This window comes from Microcebus murinus, chromosome 8 (assembly GCF_040939455.1).
Source record: "Microcebus murinus isolate Inina chromosome 8, M.murinus_Inina_mat1.0, whole genome shotgun sequence".
Taxonomy (NCBI): domain Eukaryota; kingdom Metazoa; phylum Chordata; class Mammalia; order Primates; family Cheirogaleidae; genus Microcebus; species Microcebus murinus.
The window spans coordinates 76,495,203-76,510,913 of NC_134111.1; the positions used below are offsets into that span (position 1 = coordinate 76,495,203).

Here is a 15,711-nt window from a genome sequence, read left to right on the forward strand (position 1 = left end):
AAGAGAAGAAAGGGGAGATAAAGAACCATCTATGCCTGTTGGGGAGTACCAGCTGACTCCTGCTGATCCCTGGCTCTTTGGGAAAATATTAATACATAGTATGTGCAAAGAGCACAGAGCCTGTTTGCCTTTTGGGCTAGTGTTTGTGAGTGCTGTGCACAGAGCACAAATAAATGCATGTCACAGACCAATGACTAAACATATTTCTTCCTCTTGTTAAAGCCGTTACAAGACCTTCCTAGCTTTAAATAGCTATATTCTGATGATGAATAAGACTATATCATTTAAAAACCTTCCGCAAGTATTTCTCATCAATTCAATGATAGCTACACCAAAGAGGAAAAATTACCCATCAATATTTTTCCTGGTGGATACACCTATTTTCAGTAAAATTTTATTAATCCACTCATTATGTCAGAATACTAATAGGAAAACATTGCACAGTAAAGGACTTGCATAGCAAATGAATGACATAAACAATATATTAAGAAGTGTTGAGCCTTTAAGTTAATTTAAGTGATTAATGCTTTCATAAAATGATTTGTGAATAACTTAGTCGCTATCATTTTCCCCCTTAACAAATTCTGAGTAACATGTTGTAAGTTTATGTAACTATATTGTATTCATATTTATATATTTAAAAACTTATTTTCTTTTTTTTTCTTTTTTGAGATGGGGTATTGCTCTGTTGCCCAGGCTAGAGTACAGTGGCACCACTGGAGCTCACTGTAATCTTGAACTTCTGTCCTCCCAAAGTGCTGGGATTACAGGTGTGAGCTACCATGTCCAGCATTTGTTTATCCTTAGATTGCAGCTGTTTTGACATACATGTAATTCAGTTCTGCCTGTCCCTAAAAAATTCTGAATTAGTATTCATTTTGTTTAACTCTATGTAGTTACTAATCACTATTTAAAACAATGATTGTCTTAAATCATGACACAGCTGAGTAAAGTTATAGAAAATATTCTATAATGTTATATTTTATAAATTAACTGTATATCAAGTTAATCTTGACATGTTTTTTGGAGAAAACTTAAGTAAATAAATACTGAAGCAGCACCCACTCTTAGTACATGACTATAGATGATTAAACACACTACTTCAAGATTAGAAATATTGTTACAGAAGACATTAAGTTAATCTTTGCTCACATCTACACCACATTGAGTTTGCTATATCATATTTCACTGCCTGCATTTTTAAAGTTGTATTTTAACTCAGCTTATAAAGTTAAGAACTTTACAAGCATATCTGCCCCCTCACTCCTTAAAAAAAAAAAAAAAGGAAAGAAACCTAAGGTTTAAAAAAAATTGGACATATTCACTAAGATTAGCACTAACAAGATGAAACAATTACAAGAACAGAGAAAATTATTCCTAGGTCCTCATTTACCTAGATGGTATGGTCCTCCTAAAAGTAAAGACCATTTGGTTCATCTTTAAAGACACTAGGGTAAGCAGAAATTTTGAAAATTCAATTTAGATTGAGGTTAACCATCACCCAAGACCAGAGGGAAAATTAGGAAGGACAAAAGATGAAAAACACAATTAAAAAGAGCAACTATAACTTTCATTGGTCTTACTGCCATTCATTTTTGGCTATTTATATGTTATAGGAAAAAAAAGTATTGTTACATGAATATGTAAAACATATATAACATGTTAACATGTATGTCAAGAAATTTCTTGAGAACTTACTATTTATCTTAGTCATAAAGATTACATTTTCAGAATAAGATCCCCAAATGAGGATATCTATATTCAGATAATATTTCAAATTTTAAAAAATAAAATCTGCCTCAGGCCATCAAAACAAACTGATTCAGTAAATGTAATTTCAGACATCAAACTCAAATTTAAGCTCTAAAAAAAACCTTACAAGGTTTAATCAATTCGCAAACTTGTACCACCCTCAAGACTTCAAGTCATTAAAAAACTGATAACTTGATCAGTAAGAGGCAATGATACTTATTTGTATTTGCTTAAAAACTCAGAAATTGTCCATTTTGAAATATTAAAATATTTAATTAGTTTAAAATAAGGGGTAATTATAGTTGGTGACCCCAAATATGCCACATTTAAAAAATAAGACCCAAAACAACAGCTAAACATGATCATAAATTATGTCCTACTTGGACAGTCATGTAGCTATTTTACTCCTTAGTCACTAGCAAGGAGGGAGGCCACATCTCCAGGTTCCTTCTATCTAAACTACAAGTATGTGTAGCAAAACATCTAGAAACCAGAAGCAGCAAACTCCTTCTTTCAAGAAATGCCTTCTTTATTTATATTCTCCCACTGAAATCAGTCATACATTGCTCCTAGAATCCCTTGCTCTTTAGAAAGAAGGGGTAGAGGTGGGGTGAAACTGGTTACTGGAAAAGGATGCAAGAGGGATGTTATTCACTGTAATAGGGAGATACGGACCAACTGGCAACTATAATACAGTGCGCTAAGTGGTATGTGAGCAAGCAGGAGGTAAGTACCTAACCCCAAATTAGGGGCTTAGTAAAGTATTAATCACTCTGAAAAACCTCATAGTTCTGGAAGATGAGAAAGAGGCTGCTGGTGGGGATTAAGGGGGTAAAGACAGAGAGCAAATACTGGTTCTCAAGAGAGTGGTGCTGTCCTCAATGAGGAATTTCAGAAACTGCTGAGGACATTTTGAGCTGTCGGAATGAAGAGCAGAGGGAGAGTTACAGGTATTTATTGGGAGGGAAGTCAGAAATGCTAGATGCCTTGCAAGCATGGAATAATGTCACATAGTAACAACAAAAGTCCCACATCCAACATTTTTAATTTTCTCATATGGAAAATCGTATAGATGGGAAATTGTGTTTATAATAATCTGAACTTAGAAACCAACTTACTCCATTTTCCACATAAAAATATTTTGTATAATTTTAATATTAAAAAAATTTTCCAGGAATGCTATTACCCCATAAAATAAATTGAGGGAAATCTGCACTTTCTTTTGTTCAGAAGTTACAAGAAACTGTTCATAATGCTGGAAAATCATTTCACCAATGAGAAACTAGCTTGAAGCAAGCATTGCCAGTACCACAACTGGCAGTATCAGTGTGCACTCTGTCACATGTAAGTAAGTAAATGACAGAAGAGATATGAAATTCCTTTTAATGGAATTGAGGACTAAATAATATTAAATTAATGAAAACAGATGAAATGTAAGAATTTCACTTAATATAATTTTTATTAATAAAATATTAATTTATTTAAAGATCTTCATTAATAAAAGTTTAAAAATATTTCATATTACTGTCTTACTTAAAATATTTATAGCACAATGAGAAATCTACACTATAAAAAAGCAAATATCGAAATCATTTTTATCACTACCACATTCCACATTATAATGCTGGGAATGATTCTGTCACTAAAATTATAAATAAACTCATCCTACTTGTAAGAATTTTGTATGTTCCTATTTTCTCTAATTTGACTGTAAATTGTCTTAGCATATTATCCCTACTTCAGTTAAAGTTATTTCCCTTTTTCTCTTACCATATACAAGCATATGGTCATGTCTGCTACCATTTATTGTAATATGTTTTATTTATTTATTTATTTATTTTTGAGACAGAGTCTCGCTTTGTTGTCCAGGCTAGAGTGAGTGCCATGGCGTCAGCCTAGCTCACAGCAACCTCAAACTCCTGGGCTCGAGCGATCCTTCTGCCTCAGCCTCCTGAGTAGCTGGGACTACAGGCATGAGCCACCATGCCCGGCTAATTTTTTATGTATATATCAGTTGGCCAATTAATTTCTTTCTATTTATAGTAGAGACGGGGTCTCGCTCTTGCTCAGGCTGGTTTTGAACTCCTGACCTTGAGCAATCCGCCCACCTCAGCCTCCCAAGAGCTAGGATTACAGGCGTGAGCCACCGCGCCCAGCTTGTAATATGTTTTAATTCTGAGGTCTGCTTATATCTCTGCTGTTCCTTTTAACATTTTTTATTTGTAGAGATGGGGTCTTGCTATGTTGCCCAGGCTAGTTTCAAGCAATCCTCCCCTTAACTCCAAGTGCTGGGATTATAGGCATGAGCCACTGTGCCTGGCCTCTGCTGTTTTTCCTGTATTTTTTGCCAAAAAAAAAAAAAAAAAAAAAAAGACCTCTGACCTTCTCACTTCCCTTAAATCCAAAGTTTTGGTAATAAATGGTTTGACGATCTCACTTTGTCTTTGAATGGTCATGGCCAAGCATTTACATACTGAAATAGGTATTTTATTATAAATTACTTTTTGGTTATTTCTACTTCATATTAGGTGTTAGGGCATTACATTCATATAAAAAGTATGTAAGTAGGTTTATTATCTATGGATTTCATTTGGGATAATAAAGATGGTGTTATAAATTATTTGTTATAAAAAGGGGGTATTGGGATTGAAAAGGTTGAAAACCACTGTTTGGCAGAAAAAATAGATGACAATGCAAATATTATAGCAGTTGATGCTTAGGAATGTTGGAGGAGGGGCTAGAGCTGAGGTTAGAGAAGTGGTTTTGACTCTGCAGGATATAACCTATTAGGAGGATGTGAAATCAACTCATTGGGTTACTACCAGTATTTCCAGTATTTTTAAAAGATAGGGAGGGAGGGAGAGAAGGAAGGAGAGGAGAAAGATTAGAGGAAACCTAATTCAGCTGGGTGGAGTTTTGGGATTTAGGTGTTTGTTTTTTTTTTAATGCTTCATAGATGACTGAAGCAGTACTGTCCAATGGAAATACAATAGAAGCCACAAGTGTAATTTAAAATTTCTAATAGCTACATTAATTTTAAAAAGTGCAAAGGCAAACGTTAAAATATTCATCTTTAACCAAAATATTTTAACTAGTAATTAATACAAAAATATTAATACGATTTTTTTTACATTCTTTTTTTCATCCTAAGTCTTTCAAATCCAGTGTATATTTTATCCTTATAGCATATCTCAATTGGATTAACCACACTGTAAGTACTTAATAGCCATATGTGGCTAGTGGCTATCATATTGGACAGTGCAGACTCTGAAGCATCCAGATTTGTTAACTACTGACCAAAGAATACATTTTTTTTAAGAAACAAACTAGGTTTTCAGCTAAGCATCAGCACAGAAGAATCATTTCACTTGATGCCGTTCTGAAGAATAGTTAAGTCTGTTCATATCTTGAGAAATTTACAAAAGCCCTTAGGTTTCAGGTTCCAATACAAAAATTCTCTACATCAGATGTGCTACCACCTATATAGGCTTACCATGAGTTTTAATAATCAATGGCCCAATATCATAAAGTTGCTTATTTGTCTTTGCTAATTTATTTTTTTGTTTGGTTTAATTTTTGTTTCAAAAATTGAGGTTATATGACAAAGTTTCATCTTTTGGAGTTCTTATGAATACATTCCTCTTCACTGATATTTAAGCAGTCCCATGACATGTTTATAGAACTTACAGGTGTCAGCTCAGCCTGTTCTTCTGTGAAGTCAATATGACGCTTGGCCTGCTTGCTGGAACATCTCAGAGAAATAGCATGCTGTGAAAATGCAGGAAGGAAGAAAATGATAGGTAAAGGAGATGAAAAGGGCAGCTCTCATTACTATGCAGGAAGAGAAAAAGATCACTGAAATGAAACAAAACAGTAATGAAACAAAATAGTAAAGAAAAGTTGCATGCAATTACCTTTCGTTCTCTTATGCAAAAATTGTAAAGGTAAGAACTGGAGGATCCTAACCCTTGGTAATTTAAAGATAACCTCACTCAACTTCTAGACAATGGAGTTTATGGAAAAACTATGTAGAAACATTATGTCCAGTATCAATCCATACTAATAAACCTCAACTGGGCCTTGACCACTGTTTGGCAGTACTCTTAATCTTTTCCCCTCACTCTGCTAAGTCATCCTCTCAAAGTCTAAGTTCCCTTGTTCCTCAGGCTTCTAGCTTCCCTTTTCCCTCTCTTCATATGACCTCATTTCCCGCCCATTACTAAGAAAATCACATCCACCTATCATGAGGATCTTCATCACTAAAATGTATACTGTAACTACATCCGTATTCTCATACTTTCCCCTACTTCTATGTTAATAAATGTGCTTTGTTTCCCCTTCCAAAGCTAAGCATGTCCTACATCCCACCCATTTCCCCTCCAATATCTTCAGTCTCTGATACTCAACTATCAAATCTATACTGCCATATCTTTGTTCTTAGGAAAGAGAGACTAAAGGAGCATGATAAATGTAACCAACTCTCTAACGGTTCACGGAAAAAAATGTAGACAGAACAATAAAGTGTGGCAAAAATGTTAAAAATTAGTAAATCTGCTGAATAAATTTCATGAGTTATTTGTATAATAGTTCTTTCAAGCTTTTATAAATTTAAAATTATTTCAAAATAAAAAGTTTAAAAAAATCTATTCTCTTAATCTTGTACAAGCTCCCATTACATATTTCCAAATGCTTCTTGGTTTAATTTTTTAAAAAAATCTAAATCTAAAGTATTCAACAAAAGATGATTGTGTACCATGTTAAACAGGATGATGGAACACTATATAGTTCTTGAAATTCAGTACACCCTTACCAAAAAAGGATATATGTATGTGAAGTGAAACAATACAGAACAGTACATACATAAAGATTAAAACTTAATTTATGTTACATTAACAAGGATAAAAATGGATTATGGAAGAATATAGTTTACTTAATGTAAATTAGGTTCCATTTCCATAGAGTACTTAAATATATATTTTGTTACCAAAAAATATTATCTTCCCTAAATCTAACCTTTACCTACTCTTCATCACTATTTTCACAAATCTAAAAGCTGTGCTCAAAACATAAAAAAATAAATTTGAGGGTTAATTCTCCACATAAATTTTGCTCTAAACTTTCTCACTTCCAAAAACTTTCATTTGTGTTACAGAGTCTTCAAAGATTTCTCATTGATCTTTCAAAAACTCTCCACAAATCTCTGTGAAATTAGTTATGGACCACCACTTTCTTGAACTGATTCTGTAACATGTTAAAATGATCTACCATTTACATGCCAGAATCCTTGGGGTAGGGATGGGAGGGCACACATTGAAAAACACTGATCTAAACATAGAAGCCAAACCATCACCAAGAAATGGCCTTATACCAAAGCAATGGTTACAAATAAAACCATTCCTTGTGATAGCTAACACTCTATGACTAGAAAAAAGTGGAGGTTACGACCACCCCTTAGTGTTTTCATAAAATAGATTTACATTTATTTTTAGTGATGTGTATGCATTTTTCACAAATAATATATTAAAAATAACCATAGATGGTTAAGAATGCAGACCCTGGGTCCAAGCCCCAGCTTGGCCATTTACCTGCAATGTGATTCTGGACCTATCATTTAACCTGTTTCCTCATGTATAAAATGAGGTTAATAACAGCATTTATCTCCAAAGGTTGCTATAAGAATTAAGCCAGTGATAATAAAGTTACCATTATTATAAGAGTAGGAAACTGCCAGCCCTCATCTGAATTTTATTTAAGCCTTAATTTACTTATTAGTTTAGAGCAACTTTTAGAGTTATTAAATTTTAACTGAAAATACTCAAAACTCTACTAAAACACCACAAGATGGGGATGTTACTGCATAAATCCCTTGCCTTTTTTTCTCCTGCCCACATAGTTCTATATCTAAGTTTGGCTCTAAAAGCAGTCTACTCTTGTCTTTATTGTCTTTCAATTCTGTGATGAAGTAGTGAGATCTGGTGGTACAAGCTCTACTACCAGTCTGTTTGGGTTCAAATTCTTAGGCAAGTTATTTAGTCACTCTCTGCCTTTGTTCCTTCCATCATAAAATAGAAGTAATGGTAGCCATTCCACAAGGTGTTGTACAGAGTCAGTGGGTTAAGACATGTAAAGCACAATGACTAACATAGAATAAGCACTCAATATAGTAGCTGCTATTATTTTCTCTTCCCCCCCTTTTTATTTCTCTCTTTTTACTGGACATTAAATGTTTGAATATTTTTACAATAATTTCTTTTATATTTTATATCCCCTATTAATTTTAAATACAGATGAATATATTTCTATTCTTATTCAAAAAAAGGTCCTTTACCAGCTTTCCACACCCATATTTAGACCCCAACAAAATAGATCTAAAACCAAATAAAAACACTTTTTATTTCTGAAGAGAAGAAAAACTCTACAGATTTCCAAGAAATACACACAATAAAAATCAGGGCATATGTCAGTGGTGGGGTCGGGGAGGAGAAAGAATGTGTTTTAAAAATGTTTATGTGAACTAGACTTTTCCTCTGGCTTTTACCAAGTCATCAGCCTCTTTTTAAATCTGAGGCCTATAACTTTGAATTTGGCAAAAGGTTTTGCTGAATCTTATAAATCTTATGATGGGGAAAAAAACCTTTGAGTCTGCTATAAACTATAGTAATAGCTTTAAAAAGTATTCTCATTTTAAAAACACAATTTCATGTATAAAATTCCAAATTCAATGAAATCATTAAGATTTAAATTCCACCAGAAAAATAAATATGAAGGTATATCTTAACATTAACTTTTAATCACTAAACCCTCTTTTTTACGAAATTTATAATGTGCAATTATTATTTAAATTTGCAAACTGCTGTCTTATTGAAAAGTGTTGTTTCATGAGTTAACATGAATAAAGTACCACAAAGATGAGTAAATCAGCTGCAATATATTTCACAATGGTTGAGAAATATAAAGAGAATTTATTTCAACTACAATGAATTCTAATTTTAAAAACAGCAAATGATCATTGCTGATGGACTTCATAAGAACACTGACTGAAATTAATCTGTAATTCATTTTATGTGTATCTATGGATAATATTTTTATGCTAAAATGTTCTTTAACATTCAGGAAACAATAATTTTTAATAATCAGCTTTGCTTTATTTTTAAGATTTTAATGAAATCATGAAGCAAATGTGGTTTTGGAATTCAAATACAGACTTCCCAGTGATTTGAAGTACTTATAATCTCTTCAGTCTTGGTTTCAATGGAATAATGCACTTACCAAAGGAATAGTTATGAGGCTTCAATGAGATGACATATGTGAAATGCCAGGAAACACGGTATTTTAACAAAAGCCAAGAAAAAGAAAGGCAGGGAAAAAAGGCGAACACTTTCTGATATGAAACTGTACTGTGCCTGTCGCTGGTAGACTTCAGAGAACAGCATTAGTATTAGTATTTTTTAAATGACAAGAGGACAATGACAAAATTTTGGAAGCTAGAAAGTTTATGGCTAAGTGGTAACCAAATTTAGCATAACCATGAAAAGCTGAATGCTAGGCCAACACTGAAGAAAAGCAGAGGAGCGCTCGATCTACATCATGTAACCTCAAAAGTCTCCAGAAGCAGCAGCAGAAGTAATGGTGGAAGTAAAAGCAGGAGGATTGGTTGAAAACATATTTAAGAAAGCAGTTAGTTTCCAGATTCTCTCCTTTACTCGCCCACCAGCAGTGGTCTCAGGTACAAACTAATATTCAGCCACAGGACCCAACAGACCATAGCTGGGCACCAGGTTCACTCAGTTCTGTAGAAAGACAAAGACAGCATGCTGGCATCAGGCATGCCATCTTCATGGAGAGTCCATAGAGATCACCAGGGGACTTTTTTGAAAACTTAAGTGATAGCTCATTGCAAGGGATACTATGTGGATAAGTGCAGAAATCACCCTGACTTGGGGATACTTCATACTCCACAGGAACTAGTAGTACCTTGTAACAACCAATGAGGTTAAGTTACAGGGCCCCTCAACGGACATATTCATTCTTATCTACAAGAGTTACACTGCACAACAGGAAATCAAGGTCTGTGTCTTTTCACAGGCTTATATAGTTCTTTACGGACAGTTCTCCTGGTCCATACGCACTTACCAATCAAGGGTCAATTTGCAATAAACAATATTACCTAGAGGCATTCTATATTTAACCTTAATCCAGTAAATTTTCAGGAAAAGAATGCCAGGAGAAGGAAAACCCAAGGTCATCCGCTATGGGAAAAAAAGGGCTCAGACTTCCTGTTAACCCTTTCTACCTAGAGCAATAATTCTCAAATGGGGGTTGATTTTTTTCCTTACAAGGAACATGTAGCAATCTCTGCAGGCCTTTTTAGTTTTCACAGCAGGAGGGGGTGTATATGCTACTGACTGACCATCTAGTGAGTAGAGGCCATGGATGCTGTTAAACATTCTACAAGGCCAAGGACAGCCCCTTACCAATAAAAAATTATCTAGCTCAAATGTCAATAGTGCTGATGACTGATAAACCTGACCTTGAAGGATCAGAATAAAGTTCACTAACTGAACATAGAGGACCACCCCCATGTCCCAATCCTTCTTTCCCAAATGCGCTGCTAAATTTAACACTGGCAGTCAGGTATATGCCCTCCATGCAGAGAACTGGAATAATCTTCTCCCTTCTTTATGCCTGGTTTACTCACCGAACCTTCTACTAAAGTCTTAAATATTACACCATTGATTATTGGTATCCTTGCCCATGGATGTCACTAGATGCCATTTAGAGTGGGAGAGAGGGACTTTTCACTTTTTACTTTATTTGCCCTTATATTGTTTGAACTTTTATAGTAGATGTATTTTACATAAAGACAGACACACACAAATGGTTATTAGAAGATCCTTAGTGATTAGTTCATAACCTGTCCTCATGCACCTTGACCCAACTCAAACTACAGTAATATGACTGGAAGTAATATCAATATGCAAAACAAACAATGATCAAGAAAGCACATCCTAAATAAAATATTGCCCATATCCCAGCATGTAAATAAATCTAAAAAACATAAAGTGACACATACTAAGTAGCTGGAGTTAAATATAATTTCCAGGTATCAGAAAATAGAAATCAGTTTTCAAGTTTTCTACAGAATATATATACCACTTAGATACGTTTCATTATTTTATTTATTTAGTTTTTTGAGGCAGGGTCTCGTTCTGTTGCCCAGGCTAGGGTGCAGTGGCATCATCAATAGCTCACTGCAACCTTACACTCCTGGGCTCAAGCAATCCTTCTGACTCACCCTCCCAAGTAGCTACCCTGTTTCCCCGAAAATATGACAGGGTCTTATATTTATTTTTCCTCAAGAAGATACCCTAGGGCTTATTTTCAGGGGATGTGTTATTTTTTTTTAAGTATGGTACAACAATCTACATTTATTCAAATATAGTTAAGTCGTCTTCTTCTGGAACATCATCATAACTCTCCAAACCCCGAATTCCATCCTGAATTTCTTGTGACTCTATTTCCTTTAGAACCATTGGCCCCAATCTCTCATGTGGAGCAACAGAGCTCTCATGGGGCAGATGAGAAGAGCTGCTCGTCTTTTTTACCGCTCTGCGACAAAATGCATGGGTTGTGCAGATACACTACATAGCCATGTCCATCACTAGGTCTTATTTTTGGGGTAGGGCTTATATTGCGCAAATGCTTAGAAATCCTGCTAGGTCTTATTTTATGGGTAGGTCTTATTTTCAGGGAAACACGGAGGGACTACAGTAGTGTGCACCACCATGCCTGGCTAATTTCACTATTTTTGTAGAGACGGAGTCTTACTTGTGCTCAGGTTGGTCTTGAACTCCTGACCTCAAGCGATCCTCCCATCTCAGCCTCCCAAAGTGCTAGTATTACAGGCATGAGCAACCATGTCCAGTCTTCATTTTAATAAATGAAAATTTATTCTTTAGATATGATTTGCTAACTTCCTTTGCAATAAAACTCAAGTTTATCTCCAAATCACCATCATCCATCCTTCTTTTGTGCTTTACAGTACCTATTAGAACAAAGCTAGGCACATAGGTAGGTCCCAGAAGTTACTGACTGATAAATGTTGATCTAAAGAATTAAATCAATTGGGGTAAAAATCAATAATGTCAAATAATAGTTAAAATTTCCTCTGTAATTCTATAAATAATGTTTTATAAGATTTACTGTAGTATTAATTATTCATAGAGTTTTTAAACCCTGTATTAAAGAGTAAACACAAGCTTATTGAAAAGATTGTCTTTATTTTGCCCCCACCAATTTTCTTAAGTTTTTATTTTTTATTTCCTTTTGAGACAGGGTCTCACTCTATCACCCAGGCTGGAGTGCATAATCATAGCTCACTGTACCCTCAAACCCTAGGCTCCTTCCACCTCTGACTCCCAAGTAGCTGGGAACTATAGGTGCATACCACCACGCCTGGCTAATTTTTACAATTTTTTGTAGATCTCACTATGATTGGATATAGTCAGGATCTCACTATGTTGCCCAGGCTGGTCTCAAACTCCTGGCCTCAAGCAATCCTCCCATCTTGACCTCCCAAAGTGCTGGGATTACAGATATGAGCCACTGCACCTGACCAAGTTTTTATTTTAAAACAAACATACATTAAAAAGCAATTTTTTTTTTTTGAGACAGAGTCTCGCTTTGTTGTCCAGTCTAGAGAGAGTGCCGTGGCGTTAGCCTAGCTCACAGCAACCTCAAACTCCTGGGCTCAAGTGATCTTACTGCCTCAGCCTCCCGAGTAGCTGGGACTACAAGCATGTGCCATCATGCCCGGCTAATTTTTTATATATATATCAGTTGGCCAATTAATTTCTTTCTATTTATAGTAGAGACAGGGTCTCGCTCTTGCTCAGGCTGGTTTTGAACTCCAGACCTCAAGCAATCCGCCCGCCTCGGCCTCCCAGAGAGCTAGGATTACAGGCGTGAGCCACCATGCCCAGCCAAAAAAGCAATTCTTATCAGCTTAATAACTATTAATAGCTTTGCAAGCCACAATATTTTAAATCATGTAAAACAACTGATATTAATTTAAGGACTTCCAAATATCAAGGACTTCCAGTCACAAGAATAAAAAAGAAACTAAACCTCTTATAAAGATGTTTGTGACATTGCAATATCTAGTAATATAGTCCTTGTATATTTTAATTTTAAAACTTAGCTCAGAAGTTATCTTTGACAAATTCTAAGTGTAGAAGAACTAAGTTAGTTAAAATTACATTCTTTAATATGTCTCCTTTATTTTAACACTAAAATAACAACAAAAAAAAGTTTTCTCTATTTACCTCAGTAATTGGCTGCCCCTGATGTGTCAAATCCAGTTCCTGAGGGCGTGTTACTTTATCAATATCCAAAGAGTCCATGCTGGAGGCTGCAGAAGTGATGCTAGAACGAGAGGAGTTACTAATAGAACGTACTTCAGCATCACTCACAGTGCCTGCTGACGCGGTTCTTCTGTGCTGATTAGTTACAGGCTTAGTATCTTCTAGTACAGATTGCTGAGCAGCCTCATCCATGCTCAAGGAGGCCTGTTCTAATTGTGCAGTGATGTCATCCAGGGAGTAGTTGGCATGGGAAGGTTTAGTTATTTGATTAGATGAAGAAGATAATGCTTTCAAGGTGCCATGTTTTGACGTATGTCGGCTAGCAGGTAATTTCTGAGTAGCTCTTGTTTCTGTGATTTGTCGCTTACTATTTCCTGAGCCAATACTGTTAAGCTCCTGCTCTATAGAGCAAAGATCGGCCATTAGCGCATCCAGATCCACAGTCTCTCCCTGATTCAGAGCTTCTGCAATGAACAGCACACATGTTTTTAGAACACACTTTATCAGAATTTGTATATTCTATTATGTCAGTTAATAAATGCAGGTGGTAAAGCAAAATAATTCATCCTATTGAATCTAACATCAATCAAATAAAGTATTTCTAACAGTTTTTTTATTAAGAAAAATTTTTAAAAACAAATAGTTCCTTTTTAATATTAGTAGCAATCAGAGGAAGAATAAAATTATGAGTTCAAAGACAAAAACACTATAAAAATCTTACATTGTTTCATGGTTTTAGTTGCATTCCCCCATGCAACTTTTTCCCAGAAGCTTTAATAAGTTGTTAATATGATCAGTGCCCTGATAGAGATATTAAAATACTGAAAGAGCTGAGGGCAAAGAGAAGTCAAAAGTCTAAAAAAGTTACAGATTGGTATGTCAATTTCAAATACCACAAAGTTGACAAGTGGAATACATGAAATAAAGGCCATAGGAACTGATTAAAATTTGCAGGTAATTTCACTGGACTTTAGTGCGAAAACAACAATTTAGTTAAGTTTGCTGTGGAGTTCTACCTGTGTACATTGTCAATCACTAATATATCAACCAAAAACATTTTATTTCCAATTACATCTTACCATTCAAGTTGTATATGGAGAAGCGGTAAGAAAAATTGGCCATGTTTGTTTCCTGGCGAAGAGGAGATCTTTTTACTGGTTCCGTGGGTTTGTCAGAATCCAAGCTCTTCAAAAATGAAAGTTTAATAAGTCATATTAAATTCAAGGCTTCAATTATATAAAAAGATGAATGAAGCTAGTTTTATGATTAAGTGAATTGCCACATAATAATTAATAAAACCAAAGTTCTTCTAAGCAATAGCCTTAAGGAAAAATTTCATTTGTTTCATATTATTATTTTGGTTATAGTTATTTTAATTTTTAGATATATGCTTACTTTTAAAGGGGCTTTAGAATGTCATAGTTCAGAGTAAATATCTTTCCAAATACATAGAGTACAGTGACTGGCCTCATTTTACATAAATTCACTATAAAATACGCTAGTATATGAATATGGACATGGTAAAATAAGAAATAGAAAGAAACCATGCAGAAAGTTCTGTTCTTTCTTTCCTCAGAGAGATTTTGTTTTTGGTCCAGAATAGCCTCATTCTTTGGCATGAGGTACCCTGAAGATAAGGGACAGTTCTGGATTTAAAATCAGTGAGACCAAAGACCTTAACAGAGAGCAACTACAACTTCAAACAATGATGAAATATCCTTGTTTTTTTCAAGCTCTACCAGCAAACTGTAACCCAGCTACACTGCTTGTGATAGGGCTAGAAGTATAGTGCCCTTTGGGGTAAGGTGACTTTTAAGTTATTTCACCACCTTTTAAGTAATACTCTTTTCCTCTTTAACCTTTCTATAATAAGGAAAAATGATATTATGACAGAGAAATTCAGCTTAAAATACAGGAGAAAATACAAAGTACCAAACCAGTAGAAATGTCAGCTGCAGTGGGGCATCATGGAGTTCCTACTCTACCTAGAGCAGCTGGACAGCTACCCGTCTTTCCTTTTCACCTCACCCCCCAAGTATGGACAATAAAACTGCATGGTCAAGGATACCCCACTTATCAGGTGGCCCCATCATTTTCTATTTCCTCTTTCTCCCCCAGAATAGAACTGCATGGTCTAATCATCTTCTCTATACCAAAATTACCTTTTTAAAAAAATCTAAGAATCAAATGAAAATGGTTTGGCAACTACAGACATAAAACACTTCGGACAAAAAAAAATGTTACTTCTTGGTTGGGCGTGGATGCTCACGCCTGTAATCCTAGGACTCTGGGAGGCTGAGGCGAGCAGATAGTTTGAGCTCAGGATTTCGAAACCAGCCTCAGCAAGAGTGAGACCTCGCCTCTACTAAAAAAGGAAAGGAAAGGAGAGGAGAAAGGAGAGGAGAAAGGAGAGGAGAAAGGAGAGGAGAAAGGAGAGGAGAAAGGAGAGGAGAAAGGAGAGGAGAAAGGAGAGGAGAAAGGAGAGGAGAAAGGAGAGGAGAAAGGAGAGGAGAAAGGAGAGGAGAAAGGAGAGGAGAAAGGAGAGGAGAAAGGAGAGGAGAAAGGAGAGGAGAGGAGAGGAGAGGAGAGGAGAGGA

General features: G+C 35.3%; 1 protein-coding gene across 4 annotated transcripts in view; it reads right to left on the reverse strand.

The window, feature by feature from the left end:
• Window positions 1-15,711, reverse strand: part of RAPH1 (Ras association (RalGDS/AF-6) and pleckstrin homology domains 1) — a 94,427-nt gene that overhangs the window by 36,762 nt on the left and 41,954 nt on the right. For 3 of the 4 annotated variants that reach the window (XM_076005836.1, XM_076005835.1, XM_076005837.1), the window contains exons 3-5: window positions 14,195-14,300; window positions 13,077-13,579; window positions 5,440-5,520 (exon numbers count right to left, since the gene is read on the reverse strand). In XM_076005836.1, coding sequence (XP_075861951.1) covers window positions 5,440-5,520; window positions 13,077-13,579; window positions 14,195-14,300 — 690 coding nt within the window. The remainder of the gene's footprint in view (window positions 1-5,439; window positions 5,521-13,076; window positions 13,580-14,194; window positions 14,301-15,711) is intronic. The other variant, XM_012738914.3, reaches the window with a different exon arrangement.